Source organism: Protopterus annectens, chromosome 3.part0, assembly GCF_019279795.1.
Source record: "Protopterus annectens isolate FY-2018-M chromosome 3.part0, PAN1.0, whole genome shotgun sequence".
Taxonomy (NCBI): domain Eukaryota; kingdom Metazoa; phylum Chordata; order Ceratodontiformes; family Protopteridae; genus Protopterus; species Protopterus annectens.
Window position 1 is genome coordinate 1,572,531,721 of NC_056731.1, and position 20,696 is coordinate 1,572,552,416.

General features: G+C 39.6%; 1 protein-coding gene across 1 annotated transcript in view; it reads left to right on the plus strand.

Moving 5' to 3' along the window:
* Positions 1 to 11,231: 11,231 nt before the first annotated feature.
* GDF6 (growth differentiation factor 6) overlaps positions 11,232 to 20,696 on the plus strand; it is an 870,910-nt gene continuing 861,445 nt past the window's right edge. The window contains exon 1 of the mRNA XM_044065606.1: positions 11,232 to 11,645. Coding sequence (XP_043921541.1) covers positions 11,303 to 11,645 — 343 coding nt within the window. The 5' untranslated portion in view covers positions 11,232 to 11,302. The remainder of the gene's footprint in view (positions 11,646 to 20,696) is intronic.

The window sequence follows — 20,696 nt, forward strand, 5'->3', positions numbered from 1 at the left end:
AAAAAACTGGATAGGCAGATCAAGACTAACCTGGTCAGAATACAAAAGCATGGTGAAAAAACATATATTAGCCAAAACGCTTTATACAATAAGTCAGAAGAATCAAACCTACTATCAAAGGTACTGCAAAGCATTAATTGATATTCTGTCATAAACAGTATCTTAACTACTAATTATATAAAGATAGTAAACACATCACTTTGTTGAGATTAGTAATCACAATAATTAAGGTGACATATTTGTATATATTTATATAAGGTTCAGTAGAGTAGATTGTTATCATTATATAGGTTGATGTTTTACCTCTAATATTGCTCGTAGCTGTAAATAATGTACAAGAGAACTGTTATATGATTAAAGCTCTTGGACTAACTTATAATATAACCATATCCTCATAGTAACATAAATGGTAATTCTACTTAATTTGAATGTTGATGAGTAAAGTGGGCAATAACTATTATTACATGCTTATGGTATGCACTCTGTAACATCAGCTGTACCACATGCATATGTCTTGTTATCTTTTTCTGCATATTTTGTGAACAAATATTTAATAAAAAGTAATTTAATAAAAAAAAAATATTTAAGTTGGCATTATATTATTTGTTAAAACAAAACTAATAAAATGTATTTTAGTTTTGGAAAGGAGAGAAGTTCAAGCTCTGCTAAAGTCTGGCTGAATGATTGTCCTTAACATGGGTTATCCTATTATGTAACTGTAAGACTAGTAATAAACAAAAAGAGGAAGCAATGTGCATTCATGATGATAGTAAGGAATGTCCCACTCACATAGTTTGGCTATATATTATGTTCAGAAAAAAAAACTTATTTGAATTGCTAGTATCCATGTATATAGTTCAAAATATGTAAAATAGGTGGGGGCTATGCCCCACGCACCCCCAAATGTGGAGGGTGGTGCCCCCCACACAACCCATTACTATATATACTAACTCCAGGGTCAGACTACAGTGGGGAGAAGGCCATATATAACTTTCAGTGAATTGTGTTTTCAGTGAATTGAGCTCTCAGTGAATTGTGCACAGTCAAATGTGCTTCAGTGAAATGTGCTTTCAGTGAATAGTCCTAGACCCATATATATATATATATATATATATATATATATATATATATATATATAAATTTTTGTTAAGCATTCCAAGCCCTACAAATGGTCCTCTGACTCGGTGTAATACCACAATTAACAAAATCAAATCAATGAATAAATAAATCTATTTTTTACAGTTTATATAGTGGGATAACAACTGCTAATATTTTCATAATTTAAAAACATAGTGCTATAGCAAGCCTAAATAAATATTGTTTTACACTAGCCTTCATAAATATTTATGTATGTATGTAAGTGTGTTTGCAACTATGCGGGTATGCTTTTATTTTATTTAGTTAGTTACTAAGTTATGTATTTATTTACTTGCTTACTTATTATTAACTTGCTGGTAGGAGCACTCATGGTAGGAGCAATCGCCAGGAACTCACCATTTACAGTACCAACACTGACAGTGTGAAAAATGTACTTGGCATGTACACATTTAGCATGAAACACAGAAAAATCAATTAATACTCAATAATTTGCTGCAAGATAAACATACGGGTAACAAGTCCAAGAATAAGTTTAGTCATAATCCTGGGACATTTATCACTTAACAGAAAAAATAAGAGATAATAAGAGATAATTCTATGTCTATTGTTTAGAAAAGTTCTACAAAACTGTATCTAGAGTTGTTATTAGAAACCTGCCACTCTGCCAGACAGTTTATGCAAGCTTAGATCAAAGCAAGTAAACATAAATGCACAGTCCAGACAATAAATAATACATCTCTAAGACTAGTACATAATACTGAATAAGCTGTAGTATATGGATTCAAACACAGTCACTAAAGCGCTACATATTTTATAACAGATCATCCAGAAAGTAAAGGCAGTGAAGAATACTTATACCTGGGCTGCTAAAGACTAGTGAAGAGGTTGAAGGCCACATTAAGTACAGTTGTGTAAAATCTTATCATAACAGTCGATGCCCTTGCCTTCACTGCTATAGTATTCATAACTTATGGGATTTCCTGCCATGAAGACAATCATTCAGCCAGTCTACCAAAGTCTACCATTGCTTTGAGGTATGCTGAACATCACCTACAAACTCCTCACATAAGGAAGGGCATAAAGATGATGTTCAGGCATACCATCCTCAGAAATGACTGCCCCAGTAGGAAAAACAGTCCAAGGAAAACCAAAGAGAACCTGCACATCCAGGAAGGAATAAAGACTAGGGGGGTGGAGGGAGAGAGTGAATACTGCACGATGAAGGCAAGGACACCTATACACCACTGCAGTATTCATAACTTATGAGAGAGTGCCAAAGCTCAAGAAGAAACTTGGAAGGAGGAAGCAGCTGTAGAGACCTCTAAGAAGCCATGAAGAATGGCATTAGCAAAATCACCTCTAGCTCTGGAGATACCATCCAACTTGTAGTGTTTGGTAAAAGTATGCACAGAAGTCCAGGTAGCTGCTTCAAGAATAGAATTATTGTCTGAGCCCTTGAAAAAAGTACCAGAAGAAGCCACAGCTCAAGCAGAATGAGCCTTTAAAGATGATGTGAAGCTCTTGCTATGATGTAACAAAAAGAAATAACCTTTGAAATCCAAATAAAAATAATTTGCTTGGAAACAGCCAATCCTAAAGACCTAGGATGAAAGGAAACAAACAACTAATCAGATTTTCTGATAGCTTTAGTTTTATCCAGATAAAATCTGAGCTTTTTATGCATGCCTAAGGTATGCAGCACCCTCTCACTGTCATTGCGGAGAGGGGAAAAAAGTAGACAAATTAATAGACTGATTAAGTGACAATGCATTAACCACCTTGGTCATAAAAGAAGGATTACTCTTGGGCATAAACGAATGATTAGTACTCAAGGACACCCTGTCCTCATGAAATGTCAAAAAAGGTGGACAAGCCATAAGGGCTTGCAACTCAGACACCCATCTGGCAGAAGTAAGAGCTAACAAAAGAACTGTCTTCCAAGAACAATGTTGCAAGGAAGCTGAAACAGCAGGCCCAAAAGGAGTCTGAGTCAATTTCTTCAGAATGAAATTAAGATCCCAGGGAGGAGGAACAGGCTTCCTGCGAGGTCTAATATTAACGACTCCTTTAAGAAATTGCTTAGCCTCCAATCTAGAAGCTAACGGGGGAGTTAAAGGCAGACAAGTAGATAGAGCTGATGTGTGCTTTAAATGAAGAATAGGCCAAACTAGCATTGAGTAACTCACACAAAAGTTTATTATCCAGAGGAGCATCCATTAACTTAGTCTTAATATCATCGGATAAAGGTTGAAGCCTAAGCCAAGAATATTACGTCTATATCACAACATTGAAGCTTTAGTTAATCGAATTACTAAAGCTCGATCTTGTAATATCGAATTGTTGAATGGCCAATTCAACCAAGGGAAACACTTCCCTTGGCTGAATCAAAAAAAAAAACAATTTACATCCGAAATCAAGTGGGGGGCATTGTCCCCCACATCCCCCTACCTAAATATACCAGCTCTGAGATCACTCCAAATTGGAGAAATGGCATACTCCACATAACAGCCAAGGGAAGTGTTTCCCCTGGGTTAAATCAGCCGTTCGACAATTTACAGTTTTGATATTACAAGTTCGAGCTTTACTTATTCGATTAAGTAAAGTTTTGATCTTGTAATATAGAACCAGAATATCTCCTCAGTATGGAATCAAAAGCAGCAGCCCTAGAAGAGGCATCTGCTGCATCATAACTACATTTGATAGAATGATGAACTACTTGAGAGGAAGTCCTTAGCAAGGAAAGAGCAGAAGATGTACTCTCAGAGTCTGGAAGGTCAGAAAAAAGCTGACAAGCCTGAGAAAGAAGAGACAACACATACCTAGATATATGGGTCTGATAATTAGTACCCCTAAAAGCTAGGGTAGCCGAAGTACAAACCTTCTTATCCAGCCTGTCAATGGTTCTGCTGTCCTTGTCAGAATGCAGTAACTTGGAAAAAGTAAGCAATTGAGATGGCTTATCAGAGAATATAGACATCAGGGAGGGGTCAACAGCAGGACATTTGAACACAAAGGAGCAATCCTCAGGCACCCTATAAACCCTATCAGACTTCTTGGGAGCAGGGGGCAAAGAATCAGGCACTTTAGAGACACTGGAAAAAACATCCAGTAAAGCAGACAGGACAAAAGGAATAGCTGTAGGTTTAGGAGATTCCATCTATAGTAACTCATAGTACCTCTTATAGATATCAGAAGCATGGGCACAACCCCACTTAAAAAATTCCATCATCCTAGAGATTGTGTTCCCAAAGGAAATTTCCTCAGAAGAAGTATCTGGACTATTAGATTCCTCCTCCTCAGACCATTAGTCTAAAGAAGAAGGAATATGAGTAGAATAAGTAAGGGATTCTTCATCAGAATCCAACTCTTCTTCAGAAGAATTCAATTCCCTGGGCCTTTTAGTTGAAGAAGAGGACCAAGGAGGAGCAAGAACTGAAACCCCTTGAGGAAGCCTTAACAGCAGTAAAGCATTAAATAACCCCTGAATAAAGGTCTGCCATTCACACTGTGGATCCCTAGAAGCAGAAGAAACATGTTGAGTTTTCTGTTTCTTTTTTAAAGGGACGTCTGACCAGGAAAACTGAGAAAGCCCTGACTCAGGACGCCATTCCACAACCATAGTAGGAACTTTTTCCCTTAGAAGAAACTGTGGAAACCCCCCCCCCCCAGACCCCTTGGAAACAATCAACTGTGGCTCCCCCTGAACACCCGAAATGGATACCTGCAAAGCCTTGTTGGACATGCTGCCTGCCAGATCCTCGCTGGCCTCCAAGCTGGATGGAGCAGAGGAATCTGACAACACAACCAGGTGAGTCTCCAGGTTTGTAATAACCTCAGGAGAAACTCCCAGCAGAGGCTGGGCAGGGAAGATTCCAGTTTTACCTTTTTCACCTTCTTCATCCCTGATGGTTGACTCTCAGGGCAGGAAGTTCCATCCATGGTATCTTTAGCAAGAAGCTTAAGATGCTGGTTCTCAATATACAGTGAAAAGGAAGAAAGCCTACTACAAAGGGTTTTCAGGGCAAACACCTGACAAATTGAACATGTTCATGAGAAGCTCCTAGGCAAAAATTGCACTTATTGTGGCAGTCTTTATGGGGAATCTGTCTCCCACTCTGGCATTAACCCCTCCTCGATGATATTAACACCCTCAAACAGCACAAAAAAGCAAGAAAAGAACAAAAACCCCAAATAAGTACTTATTTGCAATGGTGAGGATTTCAGCAAACAGGAGTAATCACCAGAAATCCAACAAACAGAAAAAAATGGCAAAAAAACAGATCGAGGCAAATAAACCGATGGTTAAAAACAGAGTTCAAACTGGCAGCAATGAAGTTTTGAGGATAGTATACCTGAACGTCACCTTTATGTCCTACATCACCCGAGGAGTGTTTAGATGATGTTCGGCGTACCTTAAAGCAATGGTAGACTTTGGTAGACTGGCCAAATGATGGGCTTCACAGCAGGGAATCCCATAAATTATGAATACTGCAGCGGTGAATGTAAGGACATCATATGAGAAACAATGAGCTTAATTCCTTGCAGTAATACAGGATGAATTGGACAAAAAAAGATATTTAGTCTGAAGACTCAAGCAGATATTTTGGGTATAAGTTTCCATGCTCTCCTGTGTCAACAGATTGTTAATGAAACTACCCACTCTCCTTTCTTTTTCATTCACAACAGTGTCAAAGTCCTACATAGTTTACTATTTACAAAGTGTGTGACTGCGTGTGTGCGTGCATGAAAGAAACAATTAAAAATAACTACCTCTGACCCCATTGTAAAGTACAAAAGTAGGGAAATGCTGTAATTAGGCAGATTGTGCAGGCAGTCATAGGTTCATAAGTTCATAGGTGTGTACTAGGCTAATGGCCCTGGGGTCTTTACAAGCCTAGTCCATAGGATTACCCTGGCATTGTGCCACTCAACCTTAGTTCCCAGTGCCTCAGTCAAGTAAAGCCACTGGAGTGATCCCTGGGGTGAATTTTCTTTTTCCCATCCATTCATCAAGATTTATATTGAAGAGGGCCAGTGAGGTGCTCTGCTTGACATGTATGGGAAGTCTATTCCATAGCATTGGCAGTCTTTGGGTTATGAACCTCTCCCCCCAGCATGTTCTGTTGATTGTGGTAATGAGGTGAGGTCTCTGGAGCATGTGGTGCAGAGGGATTGGGATTTTTGTAGATGTGGCATTTTTAACAGAGCTAGATCAGACATGGCTTTGTAAGTCAAGCAGAGATCACCTCTAAGTAAATGATATGAGACAGAGAATAGCTGGAATATTTTTAGTCTGTCCATACAGAACAAATGTTTAAGGCCTAGGATCCTGTTTGTGAGGTACGTTTGCAGCCTCTCCAGTTGTTGCAGGTGTTTAGTGAGGTACATGCCAAATGGGACATTGTACTCAATGACTGGCCTAATGAAGGAAGAACAGAGGAAGACAGTGACCTCTTTCTTCCTGGATGCAAAACCCTTAGTAATGAGATGTACCATATAGAAGGACTTTCTGACCACAGTGGCAATGTGGTGGTCAAAAGAGAGGTTGCTGTCAACCTGTGTTCCCAAATCTCTTATAACACCTTCTGTGTCAGTGAACTACCATTGATGAGGTAATTCATGGGAACTGGGTTTTTCCCAAAGGGGATGACACATTTTTTTGGCATTGAGCTTAAGGCCATGGTTCCGACACCAGTCGTTGGTCTCAGTGAGGCCTTTCTGTAGGATGTCAACATCACTCGGGGAGTTAATAATAGCTCCCAACTTGCAATCGTCTGTGAACTTTTGTCAACCAGAGCCCCTTCATGTTGGCCTGGACTTCAGAGAAGTAGATACCAAACTGGAGAGGACCCAGGACTGAACCCTGTGGGATTCTACTTGTGACTGGTCAGCAGTCTGACTTGGAGTCGGCTACTTTCACACTGTGAGTTCTACCTGTGAGCCAGTTTGCAACCCACCTAGTGATATAGGGGTTGATGCCTAGCTTAGTGAGTTTTTCTAAGATCCCTGAGTGGGGAATGGTATCAAAGGCCTTGGCCAGAGCAAGGTAGGCTGTATGCACTGCCTTGCCTTCATCTACAGCTCTGGTGACTGACTCAAAGAAGTTGACCAAGTTGAACAGGCATGATCTATCCTTCACAAAACCAAACTGTGTGGGATACAGAGTTTGGAGATTCCCTATATCCTTGTTTATGAAGTCCATGATGATGTGTTATATAGCTTTGCATATCAGACTCATCAGGCTAATTGGGCGATAGTTCCCAGGGTCTGTAGTTGCTCCTCCTTTGTGGAGAGGGATGACTGTAGCAGTGCGCCATTTGGTAGTGACAAAGCCTGAGGTGAGGCTGTGATTGAACAGGACACACAGATGAGGTGCCAGTTCACTGCGTAGTTCATGTAGAACACAGCCAGGAATATTGTCAGGTACCATAGAAGCTGTATTCTTGACATTGGATAGTGCTGTTTTAACCTGTGCAGCAGTAATACTGGGTGCCTAGCAATCTACTGGTATTGTGACTGGTCCCTTGGGGAGGGGGGGTAAATTTGGCACTGAATCTGTTGGCCAGTATATTGGCAATATCTGTTGACTCAGTATAGGAGGTACCATTATGTAGTAGCTCAGAGGAAATCTGGGTATTGCCATGGAGATTCTTTGCATAACTATAGAAGGCCTTGTGGTTGTCTTTACTATCTGCCACAATTCTGTTTTCGTAGTTAGCTTTAGAGGATTTGATGAGGGATCTCAACTTTTTGTTGAGGCTAATAATGAAGTTTTTCCAGTCTTGGGTCTTCACCTTATTCTGTATCAGTTTCCTCCTTCTGTTGTAGTGTTTGTTTATGGCAGGGGACCACCAGATTGGCTTCCTTTTTTGGAGGAGAGCATCTTGGTTCTGTTGGGTATGGCGAGATCCATGCATTTGTGTATGTGTTCATATAGTGCATTGGTGTATGATTCAGCAGTCATGAAACTGATCTCCGTTTGCATGGGTCCATGAAGTTATCCACCTCTGTTTTTAGTTTCCCAAAGTTAGCTTTGGAGAAGTTTTTCATGGTGGTTACCTTTGCGGGGGGGGGGGGGATTTCCAAGGTGATTAGTTTCTGGTCGGATCTAACCAAGGAAGAGTTGACTATTGGTGTAGAGCAAGGGTTGTCCATGTTAGTAATGACCAGGTCAAGGATGTTGCTACCTCTAGTGGGGGTAAGAATGAGCTGGTCCAGGGCATTGGAATTAATGAATTCCAAGAAACGCTGGACAAGTGTATTGGCACATGAGTACTTTTCCCAGTTAATGGAGGAGAAGTCGCCCAGTATGAGAGTGTTAGGTTGGACCCTAATATTCTCCAGGGTGCTTACGAATGTGGAGTGTGAGTCTTGGGACATGGTTGGGGACCTATAGCAGGCTACGACCTAAATAGCTGTCTTACCTAATGTTAGCTGCACCTGAAGTATCTCAGATGCATTATGTTGGGCTACTAATCTGGAGGTGTGCACATCTTTTATGAATATGGAAACACCACCACCCTTGGAGCTTCAGTCCAAGTTATGGGGCCAAAAGGTGTGGAATGAGTTATAGCTTGGTAGTGCAGGGGTGCTTTCTGGTGCCTTGAACCAGGTCTCTGTTACGACACAAATGTTGATGTTGTCCATTTTAAGGAGTGCTTCCATGAGTGCATTTTGATATTTAGACTTCTAGCGTTGAGCAGCATGACCCTCAGATTGCATTTGTTTGTAGCTGTTACAGTGGTAATTTGGTCTTTGGAACGCCACCTAAAAAAGGTACTATAGGGGTGGCAACAGCCTTGGCCAGTATCCAGAAGCCCAGGGGTGACAGATGCAGGCCATCTCTATCAAAGCATCAGGGTCTGTCAATCATGTCATCCCAGGCAGACAGATACTGGATTCCCTTAGAATGATACCAGGAACTTAGCCAATTGTTGAACTCAATCATTTTCTGTTTGTACTATGGTATCATTCTGGGTGATGGTAGGATGCTGCTCAAGGCTAGGGTCATACCTGCCTGGGCTACATAATCCGAGAGCTCCTCCATGTCTCTTTTCATATAGTCCAGGGAGGTATGTCTCAGGTCATTCACACCCACATGTACAATGACAGAGTCATATTTGTACCTGTTGTTGAGGCACCTCAGTGTGTGCGTTATGTGGTGGATCCTGGTGCCTGACAGGCAGCTGACTGTTACTTTCTCCTTATTCAATCTAGTGAGTGGGACATCAGTGTACCTCACTATCGAGTCACCTATGACTAGTGTGTTGGGCATGCTGTTTTGCCTTAGGGACTTTGGTTGAGTGGTACGCTGTTTAAGAGAGTTATGTGCCTCGTGATTAGTGTTGTGTTGTGGTGGTCGAGTGCGTTTCTGCCTTGGAGGTCTCTGCTGTTTGGGTAGATTTTTATTGAGAGCCTCTGCGAAGGTTGGTGTGTGGTTTGTGTTTTTATGTGAAGGCAGTGCTAGTGTGTGTTCTGGAGGGCTATGTGTTCCATGTGGTGTGGTGCAAGTGTTGACCTTCTCCTCTTGACCAACTATTCCGGTCTTGGCTGGAGAGTGCGTGGCTTCCAGTTTGGATATATAAGTGCATCTCTCACAAGTCTGAGTGTTGGGAGGTAAGAGGGGTGGGTTGTCAGTGTACATGAGGCAGTTGCTACATTGCCTCAGGATGCTCAAGTTCACCAGGTTAATAGGAGAATGCACAGGGAGCCAACCTTTAGACATGCCTGCAGGGGTGGGCATTAATAATAAGTACTAGAGCTGTTTCCTTGTAGAACATTTAGTGTTGGTAGCACTTTTGTGTGCTACAATAATTGCTACAAGAAGTCTGGCAAAGTGGCAGACTAATAAGCTAGTAAAAGTGCAGGAAAGGAGAGAACTAGTAGATCTAAGGAAAATTTTGAAGAGCAGACTTTGGTACGGCTCGAAAGCTTGCAAACAGTCCTGGATACAGCAAATCTGTATCTAGACTAGACTAGTTACAGGAAAGGAGGGAAAAAGTGCAAATGCGGGCTTTTAAACCAGAAAGTTGAAAGAGATGGAAAAACTGCTTAAACGGCCAATATATTACAACTTCTGTTCAAAACAACTCTGTCAGCATATAGTTATTGATGAAAAAAAAAACAATATAGATATATTTAATTTATCATACTTTTTAAATAAAAACGTTTTATTCGCAATTTATTCAAATTGCAAACTGAGAAACATTTCGATTCATGTTCGATTCTCAGCTAGAGCGTCTTCTGTGCGGAGACATGCGTGAATGGGCGTACCTTCGTTGAAGGTTTTGCATCAGGGCTGGCAACTCGGCACGTAAAAATCTACTGCCAATCATCGCTGTGGCGACCCCTAACCGGGAAAAGCCGAAAGACACAAACAAACTAACAAGGAGACGTTGCATACATCACATCACCCAGTCAATAGGGGGATTTCATCAAAGCAAGCAATACACATTGCGGACAAAAGTGTGGTACTTGATTTCATAGCTGTCAACCAATCAAGGACAAAAGCAGAAGAAATCAGGGACATTTAAAATCTTGTACTATTTCTTCCAAAAGTCGCAAGTTTTAGGAGGGATTAAGAGGGACAGAACTAAAATTTGAGTCAAAATCGGGGACAGTTGAGAGATATGCAGGCTTAAAAGGAACATTAAACAATCTTGGTCAAGTAATACAATCACGCCCAAATGTCCCCTGCTTAGAAGGACTTGGATGCAGAAAGCACATACTGACACTGCAGTACTGCAATAACTTATATAATGACCAAGTGATGCGTTAAAGTACATGTCCTGCAAATCATTTCCTACATGAAATTTGGTTGTTTACTCGTTTTGATGAGGTGTGGGCAACATATAAAGTACAAAAGCACTGCAGGCACTTAAGTTTAGTAGCACTGAAACCCCGGTAAGTGGTGCGGTAAAGCCCTTGAATGCCTCGGTAAGGTGCATTGTCGGACTGCCCTAACCTAGTTCACTTTTCTGGGAGATGGGCAGCTTCACCACACCAGGTGGCTAACTGAGTTTTGCACTAAATACAGCAGGGAGGGAGCTGCCGTGCACTAGGAGGCGTGTCTTGGCGTGCACTGAGCAGGCAGCACCAGGGCAAGTCTGCAGTCACTGCCTGCAAAGCTCCAAGTGTCTGGGCGCAGAGACTGTTTCAGCTCGGTGAAACGGGAAGTCTTTTATCTGTTCTAGTCTTGCATGCTATGGATATGCTTGGAACCTTGCTATCTGTAATTTTTTTAGTCACGTTTATTTGGGATTTACCCTTTGTCCAGCCATCAACAGTTGCCATATCTCCAGAGTTAGATTCCAGCAAAGGGGTTAAGATCCGAAAAGACGGGAGGATCCCTAAGTCCTTCAAAGAGGGATCTAGCAGCCGCCGGCAACAACATTCTCAAGCAGGCAGACAGCGGGTTGTTCCTCATGAGTATATGCTGTCTGTTTACAGGACCTACTCGACTGCTGAGAAACTTGGCATCAATGCGAGTTTTTTTCAGTCCTCCAAGTCTGCCAACACTATAACAGGTTTTGTGGACAGGGGGCAAGGTAAGCCAAAGTTTTATCTATATCTAAGCTGGAAAAGAGATACGTTATAATATTTTTTTGGAGTATTATCACACAAGTGGGTTCAGTATTTGGACAGTTTTATTTCTTTCATCTGTGGCTTGCCTCTTGCATGGCCAGGTGAACGAGTCCTAAGTGAAACGTATTATTTGCTTCTACCAAGTTTTAAGCAATGTTACACTTAAATGACAGAAAATCGGTCTACACAAGTTCACAAAGGTTACTTTCCTTACACCAGTTCGCCATTTTCCTAACTTCCTTTTGTTTTATTTCTAATGGCAACCCTTTATCTAGTCACCTGGAGGACAAATGTAAAATGCAATCCTCTTAAGTAAACATTTTACCCGACCTCAGTATCTTATCAGCCTGGCGTTTCTTAATTTTCGTCGCCCTGACTTGGGTTTAGTGCATTCTTGGAGATCAGCTCTGTTGTGCAATTTCACTTCCATTTCGTGGTGCAGAAAGCTAGCTGTACAAATAAATCCAGAAATCCTTGCATTTTGTAACCTGTCATTCCAAAAGAAACATTCGTGTGTGTGTTACAGATTTATCAGAATTGAAAAGTGTGTTATTCTTGGACCCCCTAGATCTCAGCTGACCCCATTTTGCCTCCGGATGCTGCCCTTTCCCTCATAAAATGTGTTTTCTTCTCTAAAAGTGCAAGGATTACTGGTAAATATAATTCTTAGCATTCTGGTTTTAGAAAGTGCAACACAGCTTGTTCCCTACATAGCACCATTGCATAAACAAAGTGTGATTTTATTTGGAACTTTTATTTATTTATTTATTTAGTTATTTGTACCTCTTGTTATTTAACGCTTTCACTTGGCTTTTGGAATGAAAGACTGGGAGCTCTGACGACCCCATTTCCACTACAGCAGAAATGTGTTGCACATACCTCTCAACCTCTTAGCACAAAAAATCTGGACAATGCAAAAAATATTGGGGGGACAACGGTAAAAAAATAGGGACAATTTTTAAATAATGTTCCTATAAACGTAGAAAGCTGATAGGATAGCAGCTTTTGCACTAGCGTGTATTTTCTGATGGGTTTGAAGTCTGAAACTCAAACTTCTGTCATTGTTTAGTAACTTTACTCCTCAATGATTTTCCAGAAAACCTCAAATTTTATGAGGAACAGACGAAAAATACAAGGCAAAAATCTGGACTTTCTGCGAAAATCTGGACAGTTGAGAGGTATGGACTGTTGCAGTGTCAGGGATGAATGTTTGACACAAGATTTAACAACGTAAAGGTTCCCCGGACCTCTCGCTTAATTAAATTGTTTCCCTGTTTGAAGGGTACTTGCAACATACCTGATTCTAGCTCGCAGCTAAATTTCCAATTTTGCCCGAGTGGAATATACACACACGTGTAAACATGTCTATATCTATCTATATCTCTAAACCTCTCTATATATATATCTTTCTCTCTGTACTCATACGTTCGTATATATATATATATATATATATATATATATATATATACATATATATATATATATATATATACATACATATATATTCACACTCACGCACAGACTAGGGTTATCACCTGTCCCACTTTACGAGGGACAGTCCCTCTTTGGGCAGTTGTGTCTGCAAAATAATTGTAAAAACGGCAAATGTCCTGAGATTTTAGGGCAAAATTATTTTCTTATATTTTATGTAATAGTTGCATAAAACAGTTATTCTGTATCTGAAACACCTAAATGTTATAAGAAACAGAACAAGCAACTAAACTGCTACAAGAATAAGCTTTTATTTAGGGAAAAAAGTGAAGTTCTGTCCTTTGTACTGGCCGTGGATATGTTTCGGCATGCAAAATCTGACGTTTGTACCAAAAATGTCTCACTTTGGGCAGCTGAAAAGGTGGCAACCGTAGCACAGACGCGCTTGCATACAAATAGCTAGGCTTTTTATACGTGTGCGTGTGTGTGTCTGTGTGTGTGTGTGTGTGTGTGTGTGTGTGTGTGTGTGTGCGCGCGCATGTGTGTGTATTAATGTGTGTATATGTATATATATATATATATATATATATATATGTATATATATATATATGTGTGTGTGTGTGTGTGTGTGTGTGTATATATATATATATATATATATATATATATTAATTACTTTTATTCAAGCTTATGGAAGATCAAAAGGCAAAAACTCAAAAAAAAAAAAAAAACACCCAAAACAATTGTTTTCAGGGGTCAGGCTCTCCTGCACCCCCAGCGTATACATAACAACTGCATCGTTGCACTATGCACTACACTGGAAGAAGGGTAAAAAACACTGTAAGTGCACTACCAAACCCACAATACCTCTCAGCTGTACAGATTTTTGCAGAATGACCAGATTTTTGCCTTATATTTTGGTCCATTTTTCATAGAATTGTGGCTTTCTGGCAAATTAGTGGCAAATCACTAAAGAATGTAGTTAGAAAATAATGACAGACATTTGAGTTTTAGACTTCATACCCTTCAGAAAATTCACGCTAATGCAAAATCTGTTATTCTGTCAGCTTTCTGTAAGAGCAATATTTCAAAATTGTCCCTCTTTGTACCACGTTTTTATGGCTTTGTTCAGATTTCTTACTCTAAGAGGTTGAGAGGTATGCCCACAATACAGTATGTAATAAAGCAAACTGCAATATTACTTACATGTCTGTAAGAAAACTCATACCAGTGAAAAATGCCGCACTCAGCAAAAACATATTTTTTTTAGTTAACTTTTGTATATTTACACACAAACAGGTATACACACACGTCTGGGGGAGGTACGTATATAGACATATGTATATGTGCATCTGTATGTATATTCATGGCTTTAAATTATAAGTAATATAAGTTTTAAAAAACAAAGTAAAGTACCAAACTGCCAGAGCCACGGATGTCAAAACCAACGTTTTAATGTTAAAATCCACAAGTAAACATAGAAATCAATCCCAAACACATCCACACAGTTTTAAAAACTTATATCGGCAAGTAACCCAGTCTCTTAGATCTGGGATCGTTCAGACTCCACAAACAATATTAATGATCCCGAAAGCCAGGTGGAATCAATTTTATTAGCTCTTTATAGCGATTTCAAGTTGTCTTTATGTATTTCATTTTAGTTGGAGCTTAACAAAATTATATGTCCCACTCTTACATCAGTTTTGTCAGCCAGTGTAGTTAAAAAGGCACATTTTTAGATAAACAGACTGCGCGTCTTTAAATTCTTAAACTGTTTACTATAATAATGTAAAATACTTATTAATGCTCTGAATTCCTTTTCACAATATTGTATGACATTTCAATGTACTTGTTAACGGTAGGTGCCTCATATCCTCATTGTTTCTACAACAGTATATAGTGATAAATATTCCATTGTTGGAAGTTTTTAGTCATGTGGAATAAGTAAGAGTTCTGCGGCATTTTACATGAGGTAAAGGGGGGTGCGTATGTTCCTGTGTGCGGGGGTACAGATGCTTTTTTTTTGAGTGTTTAATAAAGCCATAGCTATGGTTACCTGATAAGAATGCCCTAAGCTGATATCAAATAGTAATATAATAAGCACAGTTTCCCACATTTTGAAAACCATGTAAATGTTCTTCAAAGAGACAAAGGAATGCAATATTTAATGGAGTGGTACCATTTCTTATTGTTTATAAATACAAAAGTAATGATTTCCGGTATGTCTAACTCTTGGACAAGAATTCAAATCATATGAGGCATTACACACACACACACACACACACACGCACGCACGCACGCACACACAGACAGATACACACACACACAAACACACACACACACACATCTCAGCTGTACCTGATTTTCAGGGAGCCTCCCTGAGGGAGGTCCCTGATTTTGACTCAGATTTTAGCTCTGTCTCTCTTTACCCCCCCTAAAACTGATTACTTTTGGAGAAAAGGTGATGAATGAGACTTAATAAATGACAAAATGTGTTTATTTTATTTCATAAAAGGTATATTAATTCACATTTTCTTATTCTATTAACGTCTTAAGTTAACAATATTAATATTTTAAAAGTCTCAGTGATCATACCTGATTATTTTGAGATTTGTCCATGATTCTGAGTTGCCCCTGGTTTGTTGAGAAAGCTGTATGCACACACACAGCAAAAACAAAATGACGTGCTTTCATGTCACCGTTTTGTGTTTTAACGTAAGAATCTTTCAGATTAGGTCTGACTCCGAACTAGATGATTGCAGTTTAGTTATTACGCTGTGTTAGTGACGTCACATGTGTTGTTAGGACTTTGTGAGAACATTACTATGGCAGCACAACACATCCCAACACAACAGACTTGCAAAGCCAAATAGATGAGTGACGTTGTAGTGCGGCAAGTGACGTTGAAGTGGAAGGACTAGTAAAATACTGCAGTTTTGCAGGCCGGACGTAGCGCTTAGCCTTCCATACCTCATAATGTGGAACAACCGAGCAAAATGTGGATACTTAATAACAATTTCAACTAGAACGCCCAAGGAATGGGTAAAATATATTACTTTATACTTTAAGAAAAACAATCTGTAGATAAATTAATGATTTAGTACTGTCAAGCATTATGTATAGCTGTTTAGACAAAAAACTTGATGCCAATGTGTAGTGTAACTGCGAGGAATGTGGACTTTTTAAGGATCAAAACGGGGAGCGTTCCACCTAATGACTATGGCAAGTTTTTCTTCTAATCTTAGTTTCACTTCCCTTAATTTGCACCTGCATATTGCAAGGCAATAATACATCCAGAAACTTATCCTTGCACAACCAAGCCTAAATGAAAAAGGTAAGCTGTATAGGCAACAACGTATCACGCACGCTCTGTGTGTGTGTGTGTGTGTGTGTGTGTGTGTGTGTGTGTGTGTAAGACCCGCTTAATCTTTCAGGGTGGCGCGGAGATGCCGGAGCCTATCCCAATAATCAATATCCAGTGTTAGGGAAATAAATGACTGTTACATTTTGAAAATGATTTACTTACAAGGGCCTAAAGTTCGCTCAATGGATTAATAAGTCCCACAGTCCTCTTTGCAATTTCTTCCTTTTTCTCTGTCTCTCTCTATTACACACACACACACAAACAAACACAAGCGTCATACCACGTGATAGTCCAGTTGGTCGGATTCGGGCTTTTTATATTTTATCTTTTGCATTTTGCCTTTCCAGTCCATGACAAAGCTAAGGCACTTTGTGTTTCGGGGTTTGCCTCCAGAGATGACGTCTAGGACTCTTCAGCCTCCGATTTATTCTGCAGGGTTCTTTCAAGTTAGATGAAGGGAAAGTCCTGCAGGTTTGTGCGTTGAGTCTGATTTGATGTGTCAGGGGCTCTGACCTTGGATTGGACCTTCCAAGGCTTGCTTAGCATCTAGTCACTGACAGGGACAAACTGAATGCAGTGATCTAATTGAATGTTGTTGTCATAATATATCAAATATTGTCTAGTCTCCCGGAAAGAAGTGGCACATCCCATACAAGCGCCTACAGAGAGCTTCTCTCAAATGATGTGAAGACTTCTACAGCTCACCTCCTGGGGCGATTTTCCCTCTAATTGAGGAATAGGAGACTTAAAAATGTTGGGAACGTTTGTATTACTTTTCAGAAGGCTGCAGCAGATTTATCTGCCGCCGGCGTTTAAATACAATTACTTATTTACTGTAAACATAATTAGACGTACTATGCAACTCAATACGAGACCCACCCCCAAACCCTTATATACGTTTAAGACTTTCTTAATGAACACAAAGGTGGTTTTCCCTTGAACCAGTGAACATTTAGCTGACGATGAGCAAACTACGGTCACAAGCTCATGAAAGGGTTATTTGTGTAAGCTAGCATTTTATGTTGGGGGGGGGGGGGTAGCTCCATGCCTACCTGGCAAATAGCCATTACTCAGAGATAAAGATATTTTCACAAAAATATAGCGAGTATATTTTTTGCCAGTTCAAAGACAAGCGTAATTCCCTAAACACATAGCTGGAGTCCCTCTGGTGCGAATATTTGTTTTCCACAGAAGCAAAAACCCGAGAAAAAGCGTAAAAAGGTAATAAGGAAATAGTAAAGTACCTGCAGTTTACAGATCACTGACCTCTATATGCCAAACCAACCTATTTATGTAAGGAAATATAAGTTTGCCAGGTTAAAGTAGAATGGCAAGCCAAGACAAACCAAAGGTGTAAATCAGGCAGAATTAATCACCAGTCTTTCAAGAATACCTCTCAACTTCTTAGCGCAGGAAGTCTAGAAAAAGCCTAATTGTGTGTGTGTGTGGGGGGGGGGGGGGGGGGGGCAAACATAGAGACAGGTTTTAAATATTTCTCTTCTAAACTTGAAAGTTGCTAGAATAACAGAGTTTGTGCCAGAATGCATTTTAGAGGATATGAACTCTGGAACTCAGATGTATCTCATTTTCTTGTGACTTCATTCCTCAGCATATCTCTCACCTGTCCAAATGTTTGCAGAATATCCAGATTTTTGCCTTATATTTTTGATCTGTTCCTCATACAATTTGTGGTTTTCTGGCAAATCACAGAAGACTGATGGCACTAACACATTTGAGTTTCAGACTTCATATTCTTCAGGCAATGTATGCTAACACAAATCATATTAGTCTATCAGCTTTCCACGTTTATAAAAGCAATATTTAAAATATGCCTCTATTTTTGAGTCATTGTCCCCTGGATATTTTAGGCGTTGTCCAAATTTCTTGCGTTAGGAGGTTGAGAGGTTATATTCCTCAGCGATTTGCCAAAAAAAAATCATATGAGGAAAAGATCAAAATATGAAGTAGTAAATCTGGACATTCTACCAAAGTCTGTGCGCAGTTAAGTGATGTGTTTCGAGGTGTGTCGTACAATGAAAACTTAAAGGCAAAAATACCACTATTTTGTTTTTTCTTTCCTTATTTGCAGCAACAAGACAAAGAGCAACTGATGTAATTGAAAAAGTTCATCTATGCAGATTAAAATTCTGTAATGTTTTTGGTATGTAGGCAGAAGTTAAAGCAACAATTCAGGGAATGACAGATATCGATCTTCATATTCCTACTGGATGACGAATGTAAAGGGAATTGATGGTGCAGGTCAGTAAGGCTAGAGAGCCATAGATAAGAGCTGTTTACCCCCAAGATAATTATTTAAAAGGCAGTTGTGAGGTGTGTGTGTGTGTGTGTGTGTGTGTGTGTGTGTGTGAGAGAGAGAGAGAGAGAGACAGAGAGAGAAATAGAGAGAGAGCGAGAAAAATGCCTGTCAACGTTAGCCCAATAATTCTGAGCAAAACCAAAACGGTTGGGGAGGGGAGCAAAGACCCAACATCAAGGATAAATTTTAAATATTACTCTTACAACCTTAGAAAGTTGCTAGGTTTTGCGTTAGTATCGATTTTTCGAGAGATATGAAAGCCAGAGAAACAGACAAAAATATGAAGCAAAGTTATGGACATTCTGCTGCGCAGCTGAGATGTGTGTGTATGTGTGTGTGTGTGTGTGTGTGTGTGGGGGGGGGGGGGGTTATACATGTTATTTTTGAATTGCAACTGCTGAATAGTCATAGATCTCAACCTTCCACATCCAAATTGAGGAACACCACCTTTTATAAATGGCAAAATGTGGACACTTACTAACAGTGTACTACCACATTTAACCAGAAAGTTCGTGACATGGTGAAATGTGTTACCCTTATACTTTCAAAAAGTTATTTTGCTGAATTGGATTACTATTTTTGACCACTGACAGCTGTTTACAAATCTTAGCAATGAAGACGTGGCAGACTCGTTCAACGTGAGGACAGTGTATACATGGACTTTTTAAGACTCGGTATGGGGAATGTTCTTAACGATGAAAAAGTGCAATTGGGAGCTATGGGCACAGTTGTGCCCTCAAAAGCGTCTGGTGCTTCAACACGTATTTGAAGCAAGCAATCTAAACGGTACTCCTAATAAGAAGAGAAAAAAATGGGTCAGTCTTGTACATAGAAAGACCCCCCCCCAAAAAAAAATGCATACATTATTTAAATTTTAAGTAATCTGTTTCTAATGATTAGAGTGTTTACAATCAACTCAGTGCCTAAATAAAATTCAAAATTAGGATAGAGTGGCACATTTTACAAAAAAATGTTTAAAATACTTTAATTACGTGCTGAACTAATGTCAACAACTGAACAGAGGCAAAGCAGTTTAAGGATCAAAATTAGGATATTGTACACCTCTTATGGCTAAAGTCGTGGCATATTCGAAACAAATGTTGTTCCAAGAGCTCTAAACTTGTGAAGAGATATTGACAGCAAGATTAGTAATTTATTAAGAACGCCTGCCAGTTTTTGCCAGGGCAATCTTGTGGCAAGCAGCAGGGGTACGCAATATAAGCTTCTAAGTAGTTTAATGGACGAGGAGGGACTTCCCTAACTGTAAATTATTTGATGACCTTGTACTGGATTTGTCAGAGCTCCCCTGTAAACCCATTAATGCAAAGCAGACCTAGGGCGCGAACCCAGATAAGCACACTTAATCAGAAGGTTCCTGCTTCCCTTTCTAGCGGTCTTCGCTCAAGTATATCATTCTGTCTACTTATCATGTAGCGCCTATGTAGTTAAACTGTTTTAATTGTTATTTATTTAGCTGAGTTTTTAACTTTTACGGAGGCCCGTAAGTTCCATATGTGCCTTCCTCATTGAAATCCTACCAAAGTAACAGTAATGGCGAAAGTGTCCCAGTGCAGAACCCTCTAAAGTATAAATACCGAAAGCAGCTGAACGTTAAATATTCAAGGTAGCTTGGTATCCGGATAAAGACACTAACAAGACTTTGAAGGTTTCATTTCTGAAACTTGGACCCTTCTCCCATAAAAATGTAGCAATTGTACCTCTCAACTGTACAGATTTTTGCAGAATGTCCAGATTTTTGCCTCATATTTTTGGTTCATTTTTCATAAAATTGTGTTTTTCTGGCAAGTTAGTGGCAAATCATTAAAAATTGAAGTTAGAAAATAATGGCAGACATTTGAGCTTCAGACTTTATGCCCTTCAGAAAATTCATTTTAATGCAAAATC